We start from the raw sequence: 20,154 nt of genomic DNA, 5'->3' as shown, positions 1-20,154 counted from the left end.
CCATATAAAGAAATCAAAATGTAAAATACTGTACATGCAATAGCCAGAAAATAATGTTTTATTGTGTTCTGTTTTGCATTGTAAGCTCTACCATATTGCTAACTTTAATTTGTTTTATCTTGTATAACAGTGCCACAGTGAATAATTTGCAAGCAAAAGTCGATGCATTAGAGAAGTCCAATACCAAACTTACTGAAGAGGTATGTATAGTTACTATTTTTATCCAAAACTGCACCAGCATATGTTTTGCAATAGGCATAACACAACATAACGTAGTGCACAAAATTAATTACTGGATGTAAATTAGGGGGCACATTTACTTAGCTCGAGTGAAGGAATAGAATAAAAAAACTACTTCGACCATCGAATTGGCTACTTCGACCTTCGACTTCGAATCGAATGATTCGAACTAAAAATCGTTCGACTATTCGACCATTCGATAGTCGAAGTACTGCCTCTTTAAAAAAACTTCGACCCCCTACCGAACCTCAATGTAAGCCTATGGGGAAGGTCCCCCGTAGGCTTTCTAAGCTTTTTTTGGTCGTAGAAAAATCGTTTGATCGATAGATTAAAATCCTTCGAATCGTTCGATTCAAAGGATTTTTTCGTTCAATCGAACTAATTGCGGTAAATCCTTTGACTTCGATATTTGAAGTCGAAGGATTTAACTTCGACAGCCGAATATCGAGGGTTAATTAAATCTGCCCCTAGATGTACATTAGATCAAATACATTAGATGTACATTAGATCAAAGATGTAGATGATATCTTTGGAACAGTCAAGTGTACTTTAATTCTTTAAAAGATGTAGCTCGTTGTATGCATGCAGTCTCATCTGAAAACAATCAGTGACCTGCAAACTCTTTGTAGAGAAAGCCTTGTGTCACATAATAAAACCGGTTTCTAGACAGCTGCAAGTAGCTGCAACTTTCTGTGTGACGTACATTTCTTTAGCAAAATTTGTTACAACAAAAAATGGGGAATATAAGGAACAAAAGACCACAAAGTTTTAAAATATCCTACTAAATAGGGAATCGCTTGACTAACTACAAACTACAAAGAATGATTTAATACTATATACTATAATGAAATTAATTTAAAAAGGGACTTATTATTGCATTTAGTCATGATTCATTTCTTATCTTCCCAGACTGCAGTGTTTTAAAATGGAACTATCTTGTCATTCAATAGACTACTTATTATTCGTTTATTTCTGCTGTACAGAAAAATAGAAACTAGTACAAAGTAGACAAGCATAAAGGAAGAACGAAATATTAATTTTTAAATAGCATTAAAAAAAAAAAACATATACAGTAAATACTTTGTACCAGCAAGCAATGTAACTATCACAGAGGCAGATTACAAAACATTTCACATCCAGGTTCAGACATACAATTGCAGAAATTGCAAGTTCCTAAAAGCTGGAAAACTCTTTTTTTCACCTTTAAAAAAGACCCTGTTATTATGTAAACTGCAATATATTCTACATCTTCATTTTATTTTGCAATTTGGCTTTACATTTTTTGTGTTTTTTCAGTTATGTAGCTTTTGTTTATCACTTTCCAAGTTGGAATTTCAGCAGCTATCTGGTTGTTAGGATTCATTTTACCCTAATAACCAGGAAGTGATTTGAAAGAAAGATGGGAAGATGAATAGGAGAAGGTCTAAACATAACTAATAAGTGACATAATAAATGTAGCCTCACATAGCAATAGTTTTTTTTCCACTTCTGCCATCAGTGACCCCATTTGAAAGTGGGAAAGAGGTAGAAGGTGAATAATTAAAAATTCAAAGTAAATAAAAATTAAGAACTATTGAGAAGTTGCTTAGAATATGTCATTATAAAACATACTTAAAGTTAACTTAAGGCAAACATATTTATTTACACTTTTATTGTAAAATTGAGTGAGAAGGTATATAATGGTATAACCATTATTAAAAAGTAATTGTAGATGTGATTTAGAATTTGTTCAGCTTGTTCAAATGTAGAATGACTTAATAAAGATTCTTCTCTAAAAGTTATTTTTAATAACATTGATTTTTAAAGAACCATTTCTTGATTTTGTGGCAAACTACTATTTTTTTTCAAGTAGCAGTGAGAATTCTAATTTGCTCTGTAGGTAATATGTTTGAAATGGGAATCCCTTTGAATAATAGGTGATCTAAATCATTCAATATTCTTTTCATTTTGATACTTTTCTTCTAATGTAATGTTCCAATTGTAAATTAAGCCAATGTAAACATTGGGGCAGATTTATTAAAATGTGAGTTCAGATTCTAATAAATAAAAACTCACCCACTTTCTATTGATTCCTATGGAACTGTTAGAAGGATACTTATCAATAGGTTAAATTAGAACTCACAATTTTATAAATTCACGTTTAAAAATCCCTTAGGAATGAATAGAAAGTGAGTGAGTTTTTCGTGGTGAGTTCTAAATTCACACTTTGATAAATCTGCCCCTGAATGCGTGCATATAGACTGTACTAAAAATCTGCTTTTAGCTTGCAGTTGCAAACAACAGGATCATAACTATGCAAGAGGAAATGGAAAGAATTAAAGAGGAAACTTCATATTACTCTGAGACAAGTAAAAAGGTATGTTAACTCTTACCAACCCAGACAAGGGCAATTTTTAATCTTTAATGTTAAATGTTCCAGTATACGCCTACTGCTAAAACACGAGCACAGTACGTTGAAGATTAAAATGTATTTTATTAATTTTAAATAATATATTCCAAATATTTTTGGCATTATTAAACAGTAATGGAAAATTTGAGACATAATAAGCTCTCTATAAGCAAACCATAAGCTTCAGCTTTTGTTAGGCTTTGAGATACGCAGCAGCTCATAATACATCTGATACTATATCATTTGTGGATTACTTGGTAAAACCAGAGTGTGGTGACATAAGAGTAGTTTAATGTTCTTGTTTACTGAAAGAAATAACAAAAAAACATAAATATTTCTTAAAGTAGATCAAAAGCTTCCCCCCCCCCATATCACCCATTACTCTTGCAAGTATCCCTGTCTTTGTACCTCCTTTAAAAAGTTGTACTGCAGGGTTGGCAGGCGCCACCTAGTGTCTCTTTAAATCCTCTTCTGTTCAAGCTTGCCAGTAGGAGTGCTGCATCCGAACTGTTAAAATTTGCTACAATTAAACATCTCTCAGTAGCATCTATGGAATGTTAGCACCTATTGTATAGATTCTAATAGCTGCCTTTAATGAAGCTATGAAACTCTGTGATTAACCTTAGCAGGACCAAAGATAACACTTGTATCAAATTAGAACAGTTTATAGAGTTGGTGACCATCCCTCCACCCCTGAGAAGGTGAAAAATTTGAAAAAATACAAAGTGAATAAGTCTTTAACTGGGGAAAATGTAATTATTATAAATTTGCACATATTCATTTCATTTTTCTTTTTTATATAAGGTAAATAAGCAAGATCGGACGGCAGATGGACAAGCACTCAGTGAGGCGAAAAAACAATTGAAAGAGGAGACTCAGTTACGATTGGTATGATTACTTTATCCTTTACAGATGAGTTTAGGGAGCCGCTGTTTTTATCTACGCCACTTAGCTTCTGAGTAATCAAGAACTATGCCATGCTATTCTACCATTTTGTTAATGTAATTTGGGATGACAAGTAACAATTACTTCAGGCAGGTTAAATTCATTCTGCAAAGTATTAAAGAAATAAACCAATAAATTACACCAGCATTCAGAATTGCAGATAAAATCTGTAGATGATGTCAGTCCAAAAATATATATGAAATATATATGATTTTAACATTACACAATATAAATGCATAAGCTGGGGGAGGGGGGACTACAGTATAAAAGTTTTTAAATTCCAACGATTACTGTTTTTCTGTTTTTGATGTTCAGTGTACTTTTGTACTTTTCTAAAGGTGGTAAAACGTTTTCAAAACTGTGGCCATAAAAGTTTTTAGGGCATTTTATTTCTAGGTGTATCTGGTCTTTTACAAACACAAATAAGTGAGGCTGCATTTTTTGTGAACTAATCTTCCCAAATGCAAATGCCAGCCGTGTATAATTGTGTAGCACTATAAAGGTAAAATAAGCCACTTTTGCACCATATATGAACAATATACAAAACATCTTTGTATGTGAGATGAATAAGTGTTATAGAAAATTAAAACAAGTTCTGATGCCTTGTCATTGTCTGCTGATGACTATACATCATCATATTTCTAGGCTTTTGTATAACAGTGTTTCAAGTTAGAGCCTCTGTTTTAGTGGTTTTCGGTCCACTAGGTTGCAAGCCCCACAATTCTGGGCCAGCATTTGGTCAGACCAACTTTAGTATTTTCCATGCAGTTAATCTACATTTTTATTTAAATTTTCCCATATTTGAAAACATACTGCCCTTAAAGTTTGGGGCCCTGTAACCTGTTTGTAATGAGTAGTAAGTTGTCTGTTAATTTACCAAAGGACACATCTGATTTCATTTTCCTCTTTTATTTTAGGATGTAGAAAAGGAACTTGAGGTGCAAATAGGAATGAGGCAGGAGATGGATCTGGCTATGAAGATGTTGGACAAAGATGTTTGTGAAAAGCAAGATACGCTGGCAGCTCTCAGACAGCAGCTTGATGATCTCAGGGCCTTAAAACATGAATTGTCATTTAAACTGCAGGTCAGGAACTAGAAGTGAAAGAGTGATCATGTGGATGTCACTGCAGAATCTTGAAAATACACTCTTGTTCAACACATGAAGCACATCCCTGTGTTCAACAGTGAGCTTCTGCAAATACAGCATGCACTGAATTGGCAGAAACATGCAGTCCTACTATCTTCTGTTAAAAGTGTTTCATTAAGAAGAGTGAGATTGAAGCAGGCTTTACCAGGCAACTTACAAAAATGTCATTAACCCTACAAGTAATAAAAAAAATAACTAACATGATTTCAAATAGCCATAAGTAGTGGAGAGGGCCCTTTGTTATAGATTTTAAGTCTAGTAATAGGAATAACCATAACTTTTTGTTAAAACTATTCTCTTCATATAAAAAGTAATACAGACATCATAGACAGCATAGAGTTAGAATTTCAGGAATTTAGTATCTGAAATAATCCCAACAGGCAATTTATGATAAACTGAATAAGTGTTTTGCCTTGTATGTTGTATACGTTTAGCTGCATACTACTGCAACCTTTTGTATTATAACAGATTAGTAATTCAGCATGTTTCAGTTTTACCCATATGGTCACACCGGATATAAAGGAAAGCTTAAAATATTTTCAGTGCTAGAAAGGGTTTTTCCAGTTTGTAATTCTAATTATCTATTGCTTTTTTTAACAGGGTTCAGACCTTGCATTAAAGCAAAAGAGTGAATTAAACAGTCGATTGGAGGAAAAGACCAATCAGATGTCTGCTACTGTAAAACAACTGGAACAGAGGTAATGGATTAATGCTCCTTTATGTACTATATTATTAAAGGTTGAACTTGAACCATGTTGCCAGGAAAACAGAACATGTTACATAATAAAAGAAAACTCCTACAAGCAGATGCCTTATTAAATGGCCCCTATCATAAAAAAGATTGTTTGATTCTAATAGAACACACCCGAGTTGGGGGGAAAATACTAGTTTAGCCCTACTTTGTGTCATGTAGGGTGGTGTATTGACCGATGTTATGTCACAAGCATGAGCATGTGACAAATGAGCATGCTGGGGCACTTGCTCTGTATGCATGTGCCCAAACATTAGCACCAATTGGAGGGAGCTCCCAGTGTGAACGGAATTGCACTTGCAAATCATTTAAAGAGCTCAAATATTTTCATTTAATTTTTGGCAGTACTGTATATATAGACGAAGAAATACGATGTGATTAATGGCGGAGCTCTGCCCTTGCACGCCAGCTCCTGCTGAACTGCTGCTCTCGCGATGAATCGGCTCCTTCCAGCCGGCTTCTACTCACACACTCTCTGTCATCGCTGTATAGCGCTGTTCAAAGCATTATCGGAGTCTGGCTTGTTAGTATCAAATAAATGGCTTTATTGAGCGCTTTAACATAGCTGAGGAGGGGGATTCACATCTAACGCGTTTCGTGTCAGTAAACCTGACACTTCATCAGAGTTTGATGAAGTGTCAGGTTTACTGACACGAAACGCGTTAGATGTGAATCCCCCTCCTCAGCTATGTTAAAGCGCTCAATAAAGCCATTTATTTGATACTAACAAGCCAGACTCCGATAATGCTTTGAACAGCGCTATACAGCGATGACAGAGAGTGTGTGACTGTATGTATAGATCCTGTAAGAATTTCTACATTCACCAGCCCCAGGAAATAAATGCAATCCCTCACCTCTATGGATTTTAATTCTGATCCACACTGAGCAGGGTTCTCACCCTGAGTTCAGAGACACTGAGGGTGCCACAAGCAAATACACAAAATTTACGTTTCATAGGGCTGCTAGATGACGAAACTATACTCCGCACATTTATTCAGAGCATTGTAGCAATAATTACGCATGTTACATTAAAAGAATTGTGTTCATTATATTATAACTGTCTGCTTTACTGACTTCTCTTTCTTGATCTTTTTTGTCTGTTTTTTTTAATCAATTTACCCTTGTCCTACATTCTAACTTTTGTTTTTAATTTATTTTTAAATTTTGCCTATAAAAACACAGTGAAAAAGATTTGGTGAAGCAGGCAAAAACATTAAGTAGTGCTGCACATAAACTTCTACAGAAACACCACTAGATGATTAACACAAGGCCTGCCTACCAACACTTACAGAGCAACTGAGTAGCAAAGGGGAGTAAAATAATCAGCCTTGTTACAGCTACTATATACTTGTTAAATGTTGCCTAACATTGATTTGGAAACTGCTGCATATTGAAGCCATGGCTCTCCTCTGTTCTGTTAAACCCCCTTTTTCCTGCCTCCACTCTATAGATGGAAACTTTCTTAGATGCCCTCCAAACTATTTGCCAAATAAAAGTTTTTAAAACCAAGTTTGTGTGAACTGTACTACTCATTTTTATGTAAGGGATCTTATACAGGGATGTTTCAGTCAAGTTATATTATATTTATTTAATCCTAGATAATAAGAGGTTGCAACATGTTGCTTTACAACTCCTGCCATTGTTTGAAAGCGCAGTTTAAAAAAGAATGTGCCTCTGCATCATTATAAGATATAGGTAGTGTGTATATATTCTCTTTCTTACCATTGAGCACAATCAAATTAACCAGCAGTATACTCCTCTACAAAGGGTTCTTTCACACATAATCTGCCAACATTTTTGTAAATTACACATCCTATAGAATACTTAATATTAAATAGGCTTACTAGATAAAACATGCATGTTCTCCTCTTTTACCAACAAGGTGGTAAGTGTAAATCATTTGCTATTTGAGAGGCTGTTTGCCTGGTGCAGAGTGCATTGCATTAGAGCTGACAGATATGCAAAAAAAACTACAGTAATACAAAAATACATAATTTCTAGCAGAACCACACAGCTTGCCTGGATCAGATATGGAGATGTGGAGTGCCCTGTACTTGCTATAGAAAGGCGTTAAGTACTATACATGGCTCCTTTTACAGCTTCACTATTCTAGATTTTTAACCTTGCACAAACTGTAAAGTGCAGCATGCCCAGTGCTCTGTGAATGGACTCCAAGGGACACTATTTTGCACCCTGTGCAATAAGAAACAGATCTTACTGCCATATGTAATATAAGGAGCTAAGTTTGCCCAGGGGCAGTAACCTGTGGCAACCAATAAGATGCTTGCATTTAAACAGGTGACAAGTAAATTATACTTGCTGATTGGTTGTTATGGGTTACTGCCCCAGGGCAAACTTAGTGCCTTTTATTACATAATATGTCTTTTGCCTGATTCACCAATATCGAAAGATTTTAAATATATTTTTTAAACTTTTATTGGCTGTTCATTTTACCTTATTAATTTATTTTTCATTAAGTATTCTTGTTCCATTCCTTTTTCCATACCTTCTGTTTACCCTTTATTCTGTCATTTAAGTTTTGATTTGTTTTCATTGTTGGCCAAAGTCAGTTCCCTTGCCCCCACCTCCCCACCATGGCTTTTGTTTTTATCACAAATTCATATGGCTCAAATCCAGATTGCATGTGTCAGAAAGAGATCGCCAGTCAGCAGAGGAGGCCAACAAGCTCTTCAAGCAAGAGTTTGGAGACAAGATAGAGAGTCTACAGCTGGAAGTTGATCGGCTCAAAAAGCAGCGGTGAAGACATTTATTGCGCTATTTTTAATGATGTCCATGGGGCCCACCTAGTTCTGTGGGCTTTTGCAGGTGGTAATATCTTTCATCTGACCTTTGTGAGGATCTTTTTGAAATGCTCTTTGCTATGACTTTCACTATTCTACATTGTATAAAAAGTAACAGTGAACATTCTTATCTCCTTAGATATCACAACCTGCAAATAATTTTATAAAAGCTGTATTTTTGGGTGACAGTGGATTGCAGTTTGATTCTGTTGTATGTATGTATGTATGTATGTATGCATGTATGTACGTATTGTGGAGCTTGAGTCAAAATATTACTCTTAAAGGAAAACTATACCCCCAAAATGAACACTTAAGCAACAGATAGTTTACATCATATTAAGTGGCATATTAAAGAATCTTACCGAACTGGAATATATATTTAAGTACATCTTGCCCTATTACATCGCTTGCCTTGAACCACCATTTCATGATGGTCTGTGCGCTGCCTCAGAGATCACCTGACCAGAAATACTAAAACTCTAACTGTAACAGGAAGAAGTTTGGAAGCAAAAGACAGAACTCTGTCTGTTAATTGGCTCATGTGACCTAACAAGTATGTTTTGTTTGGAATGTTTGTGTGCACAGTGAATCGTATGATGCCAGGGGGCGGCCCTCATTTTTTAAAATGGCAATTTTCTATTTATGATTAGGCACATACTACTAGAAAAGTATATTATTATGAACATGGTTTATTTACACAAAGCAGGGTTTTACATATGAGCTGTTTTATGCAATATCTTTTAATAGAAACCTACACTGTTCGGGGGGGTATAGTTTTATACATACTGGCATTAATGATATGTGGGAATATACTGTATGAGACCCATGGGTTCAGGCAGGTAGTAGGCTCCAGCTTTTGGTGTTGCCAAACCTTCCACCTTGAGCACCATTGCTTTACCTTGGCTGTGATCTTCTGGCTAACCCTTCCTGTTGGTGATGTCAGTGGCAGGCCCCAATCAACCTAACCATCAGTGGATTTGGGTTGAGATGAAGGTAAGGGCCCATGGGCTTGAGTTTTTGTGACACACATCAATAAATGACAGTCTTTTTTAAAAGACTCTCATATAAAACAATTTATGGCGTTAGCTAGTTATTTTTCATGCTAGTAAATGCAAGTAAAGTAAGGGTACTCCAGTGTTTGAGAGATGCTTAGTTCAAGCATTACTGCATAGTAAAACAAACCAACGATACCAGAAACTACATGAAGACCTGGAAACTGTAAGGTACTTATCTATTTGTGTGCTTGGCTAACATTTCCTTGTCATGGCAGCCATGTCTTCTCTCATGCCTTATAAATGAGCACAAGTGCAATGCTATCAGATGATTCAAGTGCATTAAAGAATAAAAAAAACTATTTTAAGTGGCAGAAACAACTCAAATCTTCAAAAATAAAATGCTAGTATGTCTACAACACTTAAAGCTGTTTTAAATGTGAACTAATAGGAGTGGCTATACATACACTTCAGTGGTAGCAACTACTGTGACTAATTGCCTGTGCAAAGCATCTGGGTGAGTCCCAGTGATATACATGTGATAACTCCATAGTCAGTAGGGGGAAAACAATTTCTCTTACAAGCCCTCTTATAATGCATTAACTAAGGGGCACATGGTGGGATAAAAGATTGATGTATGTTTTCTACACTGATGTGCACTGATGTTCTTGAAATGAAAGATGACTTTAATATTTTTTTCCGTTAATATTTCCCACCAAAGTGAAATAAATTAATGGAGGGTACAACCAATTTAGAAAGAAAATAAATAAATAGAACTTGTGTTGCAAATACATTCTGTCTATTGTTTTAATAGAACACAACTCTACATTTCCATAGTAAAGCAATAGATGATTTTTTTTTACTGAACTTTCATTCCCTTGTCCATTTATAAACAGGATAATTTATGCAGACTTCTTCATCTACTTCTGATCAAACAAACCCCTCATTTCTCGAAGCTGCAGCCTTTGGGCATCTAATTATCAGAAGCCTTCTCAGTGAAGAAACCAATATGCAAAAAAGTATGCTCTGCCATATTCATTGAGTTCATGTTGAAAGGGGTGTATATTTTACCTTTATATGGAAGTGATGTTAACATTACACTTCCTTTTATTAGTTTCATAGCTAGTCCAATGCCTTAGCTGTTGCTTACAAAGAACATACAGAAAGTAATCCAGGTCCGCTTCTGTTTGGGAACTAAACCATTTTTTCACACAGTCAGTTTTGTTTTAACACAAGCAACATAATCCAGTTGTGAGTGTAAAATAGAAGTGGTAAATTGTCTGCACACCATATTGTATTATATTTCCATTACATAAGTAGAATAAATATAAAGGAGGGAATTCACAAAAGTGATGATATTAAGACAAAATAAAATTGTTTTCCCTTGAATCAGTATGATAGCATTTACTTCTGTCTATAATTTAGAAATATTGTTCTTTGCACACAATTTACAAAGATATTTGCCTCATCTAAGTCTTCTGTCCCTTGCTCAATATGCATTAATACAGTGGCATATTTTTGTTTATTCAAGTAAGCAGCATGGGGGTGCAGCATTGCTGCCTTGCAGTTCTGGGGTCATGGAATTAATTTTGGCTCGGGCACTATATTGCTGTTTGTATATCATTTCAGATATTCTGATTTCCTCACATTTTTCAAAACCATATATAAAGGTTAACTAAATCCTATAAAACAGACCCTGAAGTGTGATAGGGGCAAGGATTGCTGTAAATCCTGTACAGTATAATCTCTGCAAACTGCTGCAGCATTTGTCAGTGCTATATGAATAATAATGTGCTGAAATATCTCAAAATGTTTATGGAACGCTGCCCTTTTGGGGACAAATTAGTCTGTAGGCATTGGACACATTTTTCAAGCAATGACTTGTGAATTAAGCATCTTTCAGACATGGGAATACAATTGTTTTATTTTCAAGAAAAACATACAAGCATGTTTTATTCTCAAAAGCTATAATTGATATGTGTCATTTCCTTTAAATATTATAATAAACACCTTCTACTCCTGTGGCAATTCGTTGACCCCTTGTACTAGAGTACAAAAACAAAGTATACAGAGTGCATCTGGCTTTACTGTGCTGTCTTGTTTTGCTGTCAGCTTTAAATACCTATTGTATAAATATTTCAAGTATGGAATCTATTATCTACAGCCATGTAAGCCAGAAAGATGTGCCACAGTGTCCTTTTAAAATAAACAATTCTTAATTTTTAACTGATTTGCTTTTTCTGTGTAATAAAATAAAACAGTTCATTGATGATGTTAACTAAGCACAAATTCATACTTAAGACATGGTGATCCACATTGTAGTACAATCTTACCTATGGAAAACTCTAGATACCAAGCATTTCAAAATCAAATAATAGATCCCATAACTGTATTGTGATTTACAGTGTTTTATGTATACCTATGGATATACAAAGAACTAAAAAAAAATACCATGGTTGAAGTATAAAAGCCTTTTATTTACATTTGTGCTTATTAATATTTATAATGATATTGGTGTAATTTTAATTTGATGGGTGTATTCTGTGCCTCGAGAATTATGATACAGTTGCAGTTTCAAGAAAGGGCCCTCACTGTATATATAGCCTAACCTAATTTAGAAAACACATTCTATACACAGTGAAAAATGAAGAACCAATTGTTTTCCTTCCTGCTTTAGTTCTCAGCATGAAGCAGAACTGAAAAAAGACAGTTATAGGCACATTTCTGGTAATCACAAAGGACCCCCTGAAACTAAAACATCACCTATGGGAGGGCTTCTACAGAGAAACTGGAAAAAAATGGTAATTGAGGTGTATTTAACTATTTTTCAAATAGTTGAGAGTTGTTTAATATGTCATGACAAAATATATGGAGCAGAGATTTTTGTTTCTGGAGTTAAAGCTAGGATAATGGTGTCAGTCTGGAGCTGCTGTTTGCAAAGCATTCACAGTATTATTGGCAAATTACTGAAGTGTACTGAGTACACATGGCACCTCAAATTATCAAGATGTAGATAAAAATGGTGAGAAGGGAAAAGGGTTTTTTGTGCATTTTGAATGCACAGTAATATAAAAAATTATACTCTTGGAATTATATGCAATGTTACATGCTGACTCTGTCCTATAAAAATAATAACCTAATAATAACAATAACTGACTTTGTCCCAATAAAATAACAAGACCATTTACACAATAGTGTATTCCCTAGTGCAAGCATTTATTAGATGAGACTTTAGAAGTACCATGGTATAATATAATGTCTTTCAAATCTCCTTGAAATAGCAACACAATTATTTATATTTAAATATCTAATGGTGTTAAGTGTAAACCAGCTGGATTTACTGCTTAGTGATCTTGAAAATGTTTCAATGTTAAAACTTAGGCAATTTACATAATTTCTTTAAAAGCTGCCCTGCCTTGCCTAGAAACTAAACGTAACTTACATAGAGTAGAAGCTTGAGTAAGTTATGTATCCAGCAATGGCAATGCGGAAAAGCAGGAGCACACTCCACTGACCTCCAATGAATTAATAAACTTAAGGTAAATTAACTGACTGACTTATTAAAATATTAATAAATTATTGTATTATCCGTTTATATGGAAGACTTATTATAGAGTAACATCAGCTGTGGGGATTTATATACTAAACAATATGAGCAGCTCCTACATGAACTTTTCAGCAGTGGAATAACTAGTTATTAAGCCCAGCAGCAGGATCATTTAGCCCATGAACTTTGGGAACAAGACTTTGCCCATGAACAAAAGGCTGAACTTGTTGGATGTATTCTATTTTCAATCACAACTACTATAATACAAACTCACCACTCAGAATAAGAAACTTGAAGGGAGTTCTGCAACTTGTGCGGCTCCATTCATGTTTCTTATTCTGATTGGTGGGTTTGTATAATAGTAGTTGTGATTGAAAAAAAAAATACATCCAACAAGTTCAGCCTTTTGATCTAGCAAAATCCATATTGTGTGAGGTCCCAAAGTTTCTGATGGTGGACCTAAATATGTTTGCAAAATTCCTCATCAAGTCCAGCTGATTTTAAATGACCACACTTAGATACAGTATATCATGACCTTGGCAAATTAAAACCTTCATAGGCATTCATACTTAAAATATGCACTTTGCTTCATATAGAAGTGGTATTCTTGCACATATTATGTTGTTTCTATATCTAGAGACAATTAGTTCTGTTTAATGCTTGAATTGTGATGCAGGTGTGTAGTATTACTTCATGATACTACCCCAAGTATAAATATAATGTATTTTCCACATTAATGCTTAATTATGGCAACTCATGATCATGTTGTATGCTGCCCTCATTTTCTGATATCCATAATATTATACCAGAAGTCAATTACATTGTTTATTCTGAAATTTAAGTCGTATCAAGTATAATTTCCATTCAGATGCCCCTTTTTATATAACTGTCCTATATGCATATTGTATGCATTGTATTGGCCTTATAGGAGTCCTGCAGTCACTGAGCTCTAAGTAAGGGAGGTAACAGGCCCCTAAAGACCCCTGCATTAATGCTTTCACAATTTAAATAAACGTAGGGCCTTGCATTTTTCTTTAACAGCATTTGATGTGCATGGCCTTGTTTTCTGTAACCACAATGCTAATTGCTTTTTTGTTTCGTTTTAATACTCAGGATATACATCAGTACAGAGAAGCAGATGGTACTGAAAGACCGCAGTATGCTGTGCATGAGAAAAATGAATCCCAGATGACCAAGTATGTACTTTTATTATCCACAGCCAATAACCAGCAATTAGGGAAATGTTACTCAGGTGGGCATTGATACTGCAGTTGTTTTCCTCTCCTGAGATCAAAAAGGTTAATAAATACCAAATGTATGTCATTACTCTTGAAGAATACTTTTAAGAACAATCTACTCCACTATACTATAATGCGAACCAAGGGTTGTTATTTCTAGCTATTAAAAATTGTTTAATAGTCCTCTGCTTTATTATGCAGAAACAATAACTTTAAGACTGCCAACATTCTAATTTTTAAATCATTTTAATTAGCACAATCACTAAAACAATGTGTAGACAGGTGATTGTGATAATGCAAGTACAGAATAATCTGTGTGAGATTTAGATGTAATCACAAATTAAGTCATATAAATGGCCCGAGACAGAATCTGTTCTTATTTAAATTAACCAATTTGACATCTAAAATTACTTGTAATTGATGTACAGGTATGTGGCCTGAATCCAGAATGCTCAGGACCTGGGCTATTCCAGATAATGGATCTTTCATTAATTTGGATCTTCATTACTTAAGTCTATTAAAAAAATGCTTTAAACATTAAATAAACCCAATAGGCTGGATTTGCTTCCAATAAGGATTAATTATACCTTAGTTTGGATCTATTACAAGGTTTCTTTTCTGTTTTATTACAGTTCATTATCATCTTCATCATCTGTTATATCAGAGAGTGAGGTTAGTAACTCATTTTTGTCCCATTTATAATTTTGATCAAGGGATCTTAGGAAATGTTGCCTTAAGATGATGATTGTTACATTGTGGGTTTAAATAATGAGAATATTGGCGATTTATTTATTTCATAACTAAATTCTTTGGTACAGTCCACTTTTAGTATTAAGTGATCTACATGTTTTGTGCTCACATAAGATGAGGCAGGCAGTTCCATTTGTAATCAAGTGGACATTGTGCTTCTTGTACCCCATATAAGAAAGGACTGTACTACATTTTCACTTGAGATTAGTATTTATTTTTTTTTGTTATAAAACATATTTGTTATAGAACATATATATGGGTGTGCATGGGTGTTTTTTAACCTTTATAGGGACCAAATTTAAATACATTTTAAGCTATGCCAACCAAAAATTTAGAACCAGCCATGCACCTCTTTTTAATTGCTATTTTCTGTTGTATTAAGAAACTGAACTTTATTAAAAGTGGTAGAGGCCTACTCTTAATACCATATGAACTTGTTTTTGGGTCCTGATCCATAATTTAAATATACTACCCTAAACTAACACCCCCATCAAAAAATACAGATGAGATTCTTCATGGACCTGTAGGATATATTTCAGCAAAACTGATTAATGAGAAGATGATTTTTTCTAAATTCAAAGTTAGTGTTGTGTATTAGTCTGCATAGGTATATCTATGGTTGCTAGCCATGTCTTAATACACCCATATGCATTAAATCAGATGAAATATACTTATTGGTGCTGTTGCATGAGTAAATATTAACCTATTTGTTCTTTGCATAGGATCCTCTTCTAGAAACCAGTAATTCTCAGGTATGCCAACTGTGCCAATCAGAATCCAGCAACTTGCTTTCAAAGGTAATTACTGCAGGCTGTTGAATAAAAGTTCAAATTATGCAAAACCAGTGCCTTACATTGCAGTGTCCACAGCTGTAGAAGAGCAGCAAAGTGCGGTGGAAATAACCAGGAGATCCTTTTGGGCTGTTTCTCAGTATCATTAGTGGAGCATTGGACAATTGAGTGATTTTTTTTTTTTATAAATCAGCTTCCTACAGCAAGATTATCCTGAAATAATGACCAGATCAGTGATTGTAAACAATTTACATTTCTAATTTTAGCATTTTCCGAGCTTAGAGATATTTTTTCTTTTTTTGCCGAGGCTGAAGCCTTCCTCCCCTGTTCCTTCAAAAACTACCTTGCATTAGTTCACCACTGAGATACAGCGTGGCCTGAGAGGCAATTAATGGTGACCTGACTTAAGGTGGCCATAGATGCACAGATAATATCGTGCGAAACAAATTTTTATACAATATTCGATGCATGTATGGTGGGAAACGAGCCGACCGATATTGGCAGAAGACTTGGCTATCGGTCGGCTCGTTGATAGGACAGAAAAAAAGATTTTTAAATTGTTAAGTCTATGGCCACCTTTAAGTATTACCTTATTGTGTTGGCCATGTATGCAAATAAGTTGATTGGTCAACAAAGTAATCTTTTTTTCCCCCTAAAAATATGCCTCTGCTCACCACAATGTGTTGAGCTGCAGTTGTTCATTACTGGCAACAAAGGCTTCACGAAAGTACAACAACTTTTACAATTTCCCCACTGCAACAGCTGTTAAAACAGGTACAGATATAGACCCCTTTTGGGGCTCTTCAAAATGAAAGCTATTATGGAAGTCTGCTGAGTGCTGATCCTGGATTTTGTCTCTTTAGTATGAAATATAACCAACTTTCCCCATGCTTCACAGGGCTCACATTAATGATGCATTTAATCACATTCAGCACTTAAACACCTTGATCTGGAGCCCACTTCCCCCAACATTTCTCACTTGTCTTTATGTTGAAACTGACTGATGTTGTATGGAGGAAGCCTTTTTCACCAAGTATGTCCATGGCTCCCTGATTGCTCTGCAAGGGCCCACTCTCTGTATTCTTCTACTATATTTCATTGCTTACCAAACCTGTGTGTTTTCCTTGCTGTTTCCATATCTGCCCTTTGAGGACCTGGTAGAAAAGGAACCAATAGCACACAGGACTGGTGAAATCTTCCAATTATTTTATTGTGCAAGCGGAGTGCAATGCCGCAATGAGGACCTGGCACATGTTTTGGCGCCCATGATAAATATGCACTACCACCGGCGACAAGTGGACCCTAGTTTACTTCTCACCAGTAGTAATGTAAAGATATACGTGGCGCCAAGTAGGCTAAAGTTTCCTCATGTGGCAACTTTGGGCTACTTTGGAAATAGGAAGCTCTATCTATGCCTTCCTACAAGAATTTTACATTAATGTAAGGTACTTTTGTGGCCATGGCTGCCCTTTTCCTGGATTGACTGATCACTTTTTCTTGTTTCTTTTTTACAGAATGTATGCAAAAACTGTGGAGGAATATTTTGCCCATCATGTTCAGCAAATGAATTGCCTCTACCATCATCTATTAATCCTGAGCGTGTATGTAACCCGTGTCACAAGAAATTGATAGAGCAGTACTCATACTGCCCATCCTAAGAAAAAAACCCAGCCACAACTGTGGAGGTAGTAGCTTGACAAACTGCACTGCAGTTACCGTACTGCCTGGCAATCACATCTAATAAGACTACTTCCCAGTTTGGCATGGCCTTCTCAGAGGCCAACCAAATATGGAGAAGATTCACACTGGAAACTCTGTAACCCTAAGGAGAAGGCTTACCTTTTTTAAGAATTTTTCAAACAGTAATTCGTTATTAACGTTATTAAAGGTCAGTGTAAATAGTAAAGGAGCTTAGAATCTTTGATCATGGAGTGTACTGTTTCAAAATCTCGTTATGTTAATGTACAAAACTCGTTATCTGTAACATTCTGTGATTATTCCTTCTGTTTAAAAGCTGCTGCAAGAACTTGAAGATAAATGTGTCTTTACATTTTGTGGAAACTGACAGACATTGTTATGGAAACAGTAGGAATCAGATCTCTACCCCCTTTCTGTCATGGAACTGCTCCCAATACCTCCATTACAAAATATTATTTTGTTGTAATGGGGTCTTGTCATGAAGATTACCTTCAAAGAGAAACTGCAAAACTAGGTTACAATTTCCCCCTCTATATACATGTTAATAACTACACTTTCTGACTCTCTAAGGTAAATGAGTGTAATTAAAGGTAAATTGTAACAAGCATACCTTTAGTCATCGTGGCTATCATTCTACTCCCATGTTTTCCATGCCTGGGACTGCAGTAGTACATGCTTGACATTAAAGAGTTCCTATGCTGCACCTAGGCCAATCCATTCTAAGGAAAATCTGGTTGCCAAAAAAACATGACGGCACTGCATTCCCAAAGGTGTGTTTTATGGATAAGGTATACTGGCCCAGGGCACAAGCTTAGTGATTTTAACTTTACCTGTCCTTTGAAATAAATCATAAAAATAAACTACTGTCACTCTTACCCAGTTTTGACAGCCATAAGCATGCCTCTAAACCTGTAAATACATTGGAGTATACTTACCAAAGAGTGAAGTTAGAGATGCCCGCAGTCCTCTACAGTGAAATTTCACCACTCTCCATTCATTTCTATGGGATTTTGAAAGGCGTATTTATCATGGATGAATGTTCATTTTCACCCAGATAAATACTCTTTTAAAAATCCCATAGAAATGAATGGAGAGTGGCAAAATTTTACTGTTGAGGACTGTGGTGATCTCTAAATTTGATAAATATACCCCATTGCGTTATCTGTTTTAGGTCCCCGCAGGCACAAATCTTGATTTCTTCCAGTATTTTAAAGAAATCCTAGCACATTTAATAATTAAATATTTACTGCAACAATTACAATAACACATTCTCCAGTAGTACACATTTCCATAAATAATGTACACTTCTAGCTTATATGCTTATGTTGAAAATGCTTTCTCAGCAACAGCCTGCCTTGGATTTTTTGGCCATACACAATATTTGCTTACTGTTCCATGTTAAAAGCAGGATGAAAGTGGATTTATCATCTTTTTCTAAGATCTTAAATGCTGGCCTCCTTTTGAAAGCTGTTGTTGAGGTCAGCAAAAACCAACCTTGGACTTGCCAAACAGCTGATTGTTGGTTCTCAAATGCTCTGCAGATATGAATAAGAACTGGAAGCAACCACAGGACCAAAGTAAAGCAGAGGTCAATGAAAAAGTAGTCTCTGCTAAATATCTAGATTGCCTGAATATTCTTATATTCCTGTTGGCATTGTTTAAGGGGATTGGACCCACAGCACCCTACTGCACTAAGCACAGCACTTTTAGACACAGATGGGCAGCCTGTTTTGCTTAGCCCTCCCATTTGGGATCCCATGATGCTGCTTCTCACAAACCTTCACATAAGTAGTTGCCAGATGCCTTAAAGGGGTTGTTCACCTTTGAGTTAACTTCTAGTATGATGTAGAGAGTGATATTCTGAGACATTTTGCAATTGGCTTTCATTTGTTATTATTTGTGGTTTTTGAGTTGGCTTTTTATTCAGCAGCTCTTCAGTTTGCAATTTTAGCAGTCTGGTTGCTAGGGTCCAATTAACCTAGCAACCATGCACCGATTTCAGTAAGAGACTGGAATATGAATAGGAGAGGCCTGATTAGATTGATGAGTAATAAAACGTAGGAATAACAATAGGTTTGTAGTTTTAGCGAGCATTCATTTTTTTAGATGGTGTCAGTGACCCCTATTTGAAAGCTGAAAAGAGTCTGAAGAAGAAGGCAAATAATTAAAAAACTAAACAAAATAAAATATGAAGACCAAATCAAAAGTTGCTTAGAATTGGCCATTCTATAACATAATAAAAATAAACCACCCCTTCAATAGGTAGTACAACGTAGGCTCCATTATGGCTCAATATACATTAGCGGGTTTCCTACTACCAACGTCTCGCAAATTAATTTCACCCTTTGATAAACAGACACTATTCTCAAGTCTTAAGTTAGTTACACAAGGGCTGGTAAAAGCTGCTCATATAGTGGGCAAATAGGTAGATGTAGGTATGTGTTAGTGCCAAATTAGATTTACTTGGCCAACAGAAGATTGCTTGGAAAGCTATTGCAAATAAGAACATGATCTATCCCAAGTGGACCAACCCATTAAAGTTGTATGCAAATAATTACTATATTGAAAAAAAATTAAATTCCCTGTTTAGATGAACAATTGTTTTATGTGCAAACAGATCTTTATGAGGGTAAATAATGATAATCGAGTCTATTGTGTACATATTTTGATATTTAATTATTCTATTAAATATTTGCTGTGAAGGCTGCTACAAGGTTAAAAATGAAATTGTTTTTTAATGAAAAATATTTGAAAAATAGCTTTTTTTGGTGTAAGGTCTTGCAAATTGCAACTAGAGGTTTCTGATCAAAAATACATTTTATGAGTGATATTCATGAAAAGCTATCATTCTTAAATTAGACAAT

The 20,154-nt window shown here is 35.2% G+C and overlaps 2 protein-coding genes across 5 annotated transcripts in view; both read left to right on the top strand.

Moving 5' to 3' along the window:
* Positions 1-8,460, top strand: part of rufy3.S (RUN and FYVE domain containing 3 S homeolog) — a 43,471-nt gene extending 35,011 nt beyond the window's left edge. For 2 of the 3 annotated variants that reach the window (XM_018243429.2, XM_018243430.2), the window contains exons 8-13: positions 131-200; positions 2,504-2,596; positions 3,434-3,517; positions 4,492-4,659; positions 5,323-5,420; positions 6,656-6,982. In XM_018243429.2, the coding sequence (XP_018098918.1) occupies positions 131-200; positions 2,504-2,596; positions 3,434-3,517; positions 4,492-4,659; positions 5,323-5,420; positions 6,656-6,728 (586 nt within the window). In that variant the 3' untranslated portion in view covers positions 6,729-6,982. Of the gene's footprint in view, positions 1-130; positions 201-2,503; positions 2,597-3,433; positions 3,518-4,491; positions 4,660-5,322; positions 5,421-6,655; positions 6,983-8,110 lie in introns of those variants that run through there. The other variant, XM_018243428.2, reaches the window with a different exon arrangement.
* Positions 8,461-8,976: 516 nt separating this feature from the next.
* Positions 8,977-17,897, top strand: LOC121393134 (RUN and FYVE domain-containing protein 2-like). 2 transcript variants are annotated; one of them, XM_041579693.1, is made up of 5 exons: positions 8,977-12,067; positions 13,927-14,009; positions 14,684-14,723; positions 15,524-15,598; positions 17,107-17,897. In XM_041579693.1, exons 1-5 carry the CDS (start codon positions 12,032-12,034, stop codon positions 17,248-17,250), a joined length of 378 nt encoding a protein of 125 aa, XP_041435627.1. In that variant the 5' UTR covers positions 8,977-12,031; the 3' UTR covers positions 17,251-17,897. The 2 variants fall into 2 exon arrangements, with proteins under 2 accessions (XP_041435627.1, XP_041435626.1); XM_041579692.1 differs by lacking the exon at positions 8,977-12,067 and having other exon boundaries at positions 13,168-14,009.
* Positions 17,898-20,154: the final 2,257 nt, after the last annotated feature.

Source organism: Xenopus laevis, chromosome 1S (assembly GCF_017654675.1).
Source record: "Xenopus laevis strain J_2021 chromosome 1S, Xenopus_laevis_v10.1, whole genome shotgun sequence".
Classification (NCBI taxonomy): domain Eukaryota; kingdom Metazoa; phylum Chordata; class Amphibia; order Anura; family Pipidae; genus Xenopus; species Xenopus laevis.
The sequence above is the reverse complement of the archived record's forward strand: the minus strand, read 5'-3'. Positions and strand labels throughout refer to the sequence as shown.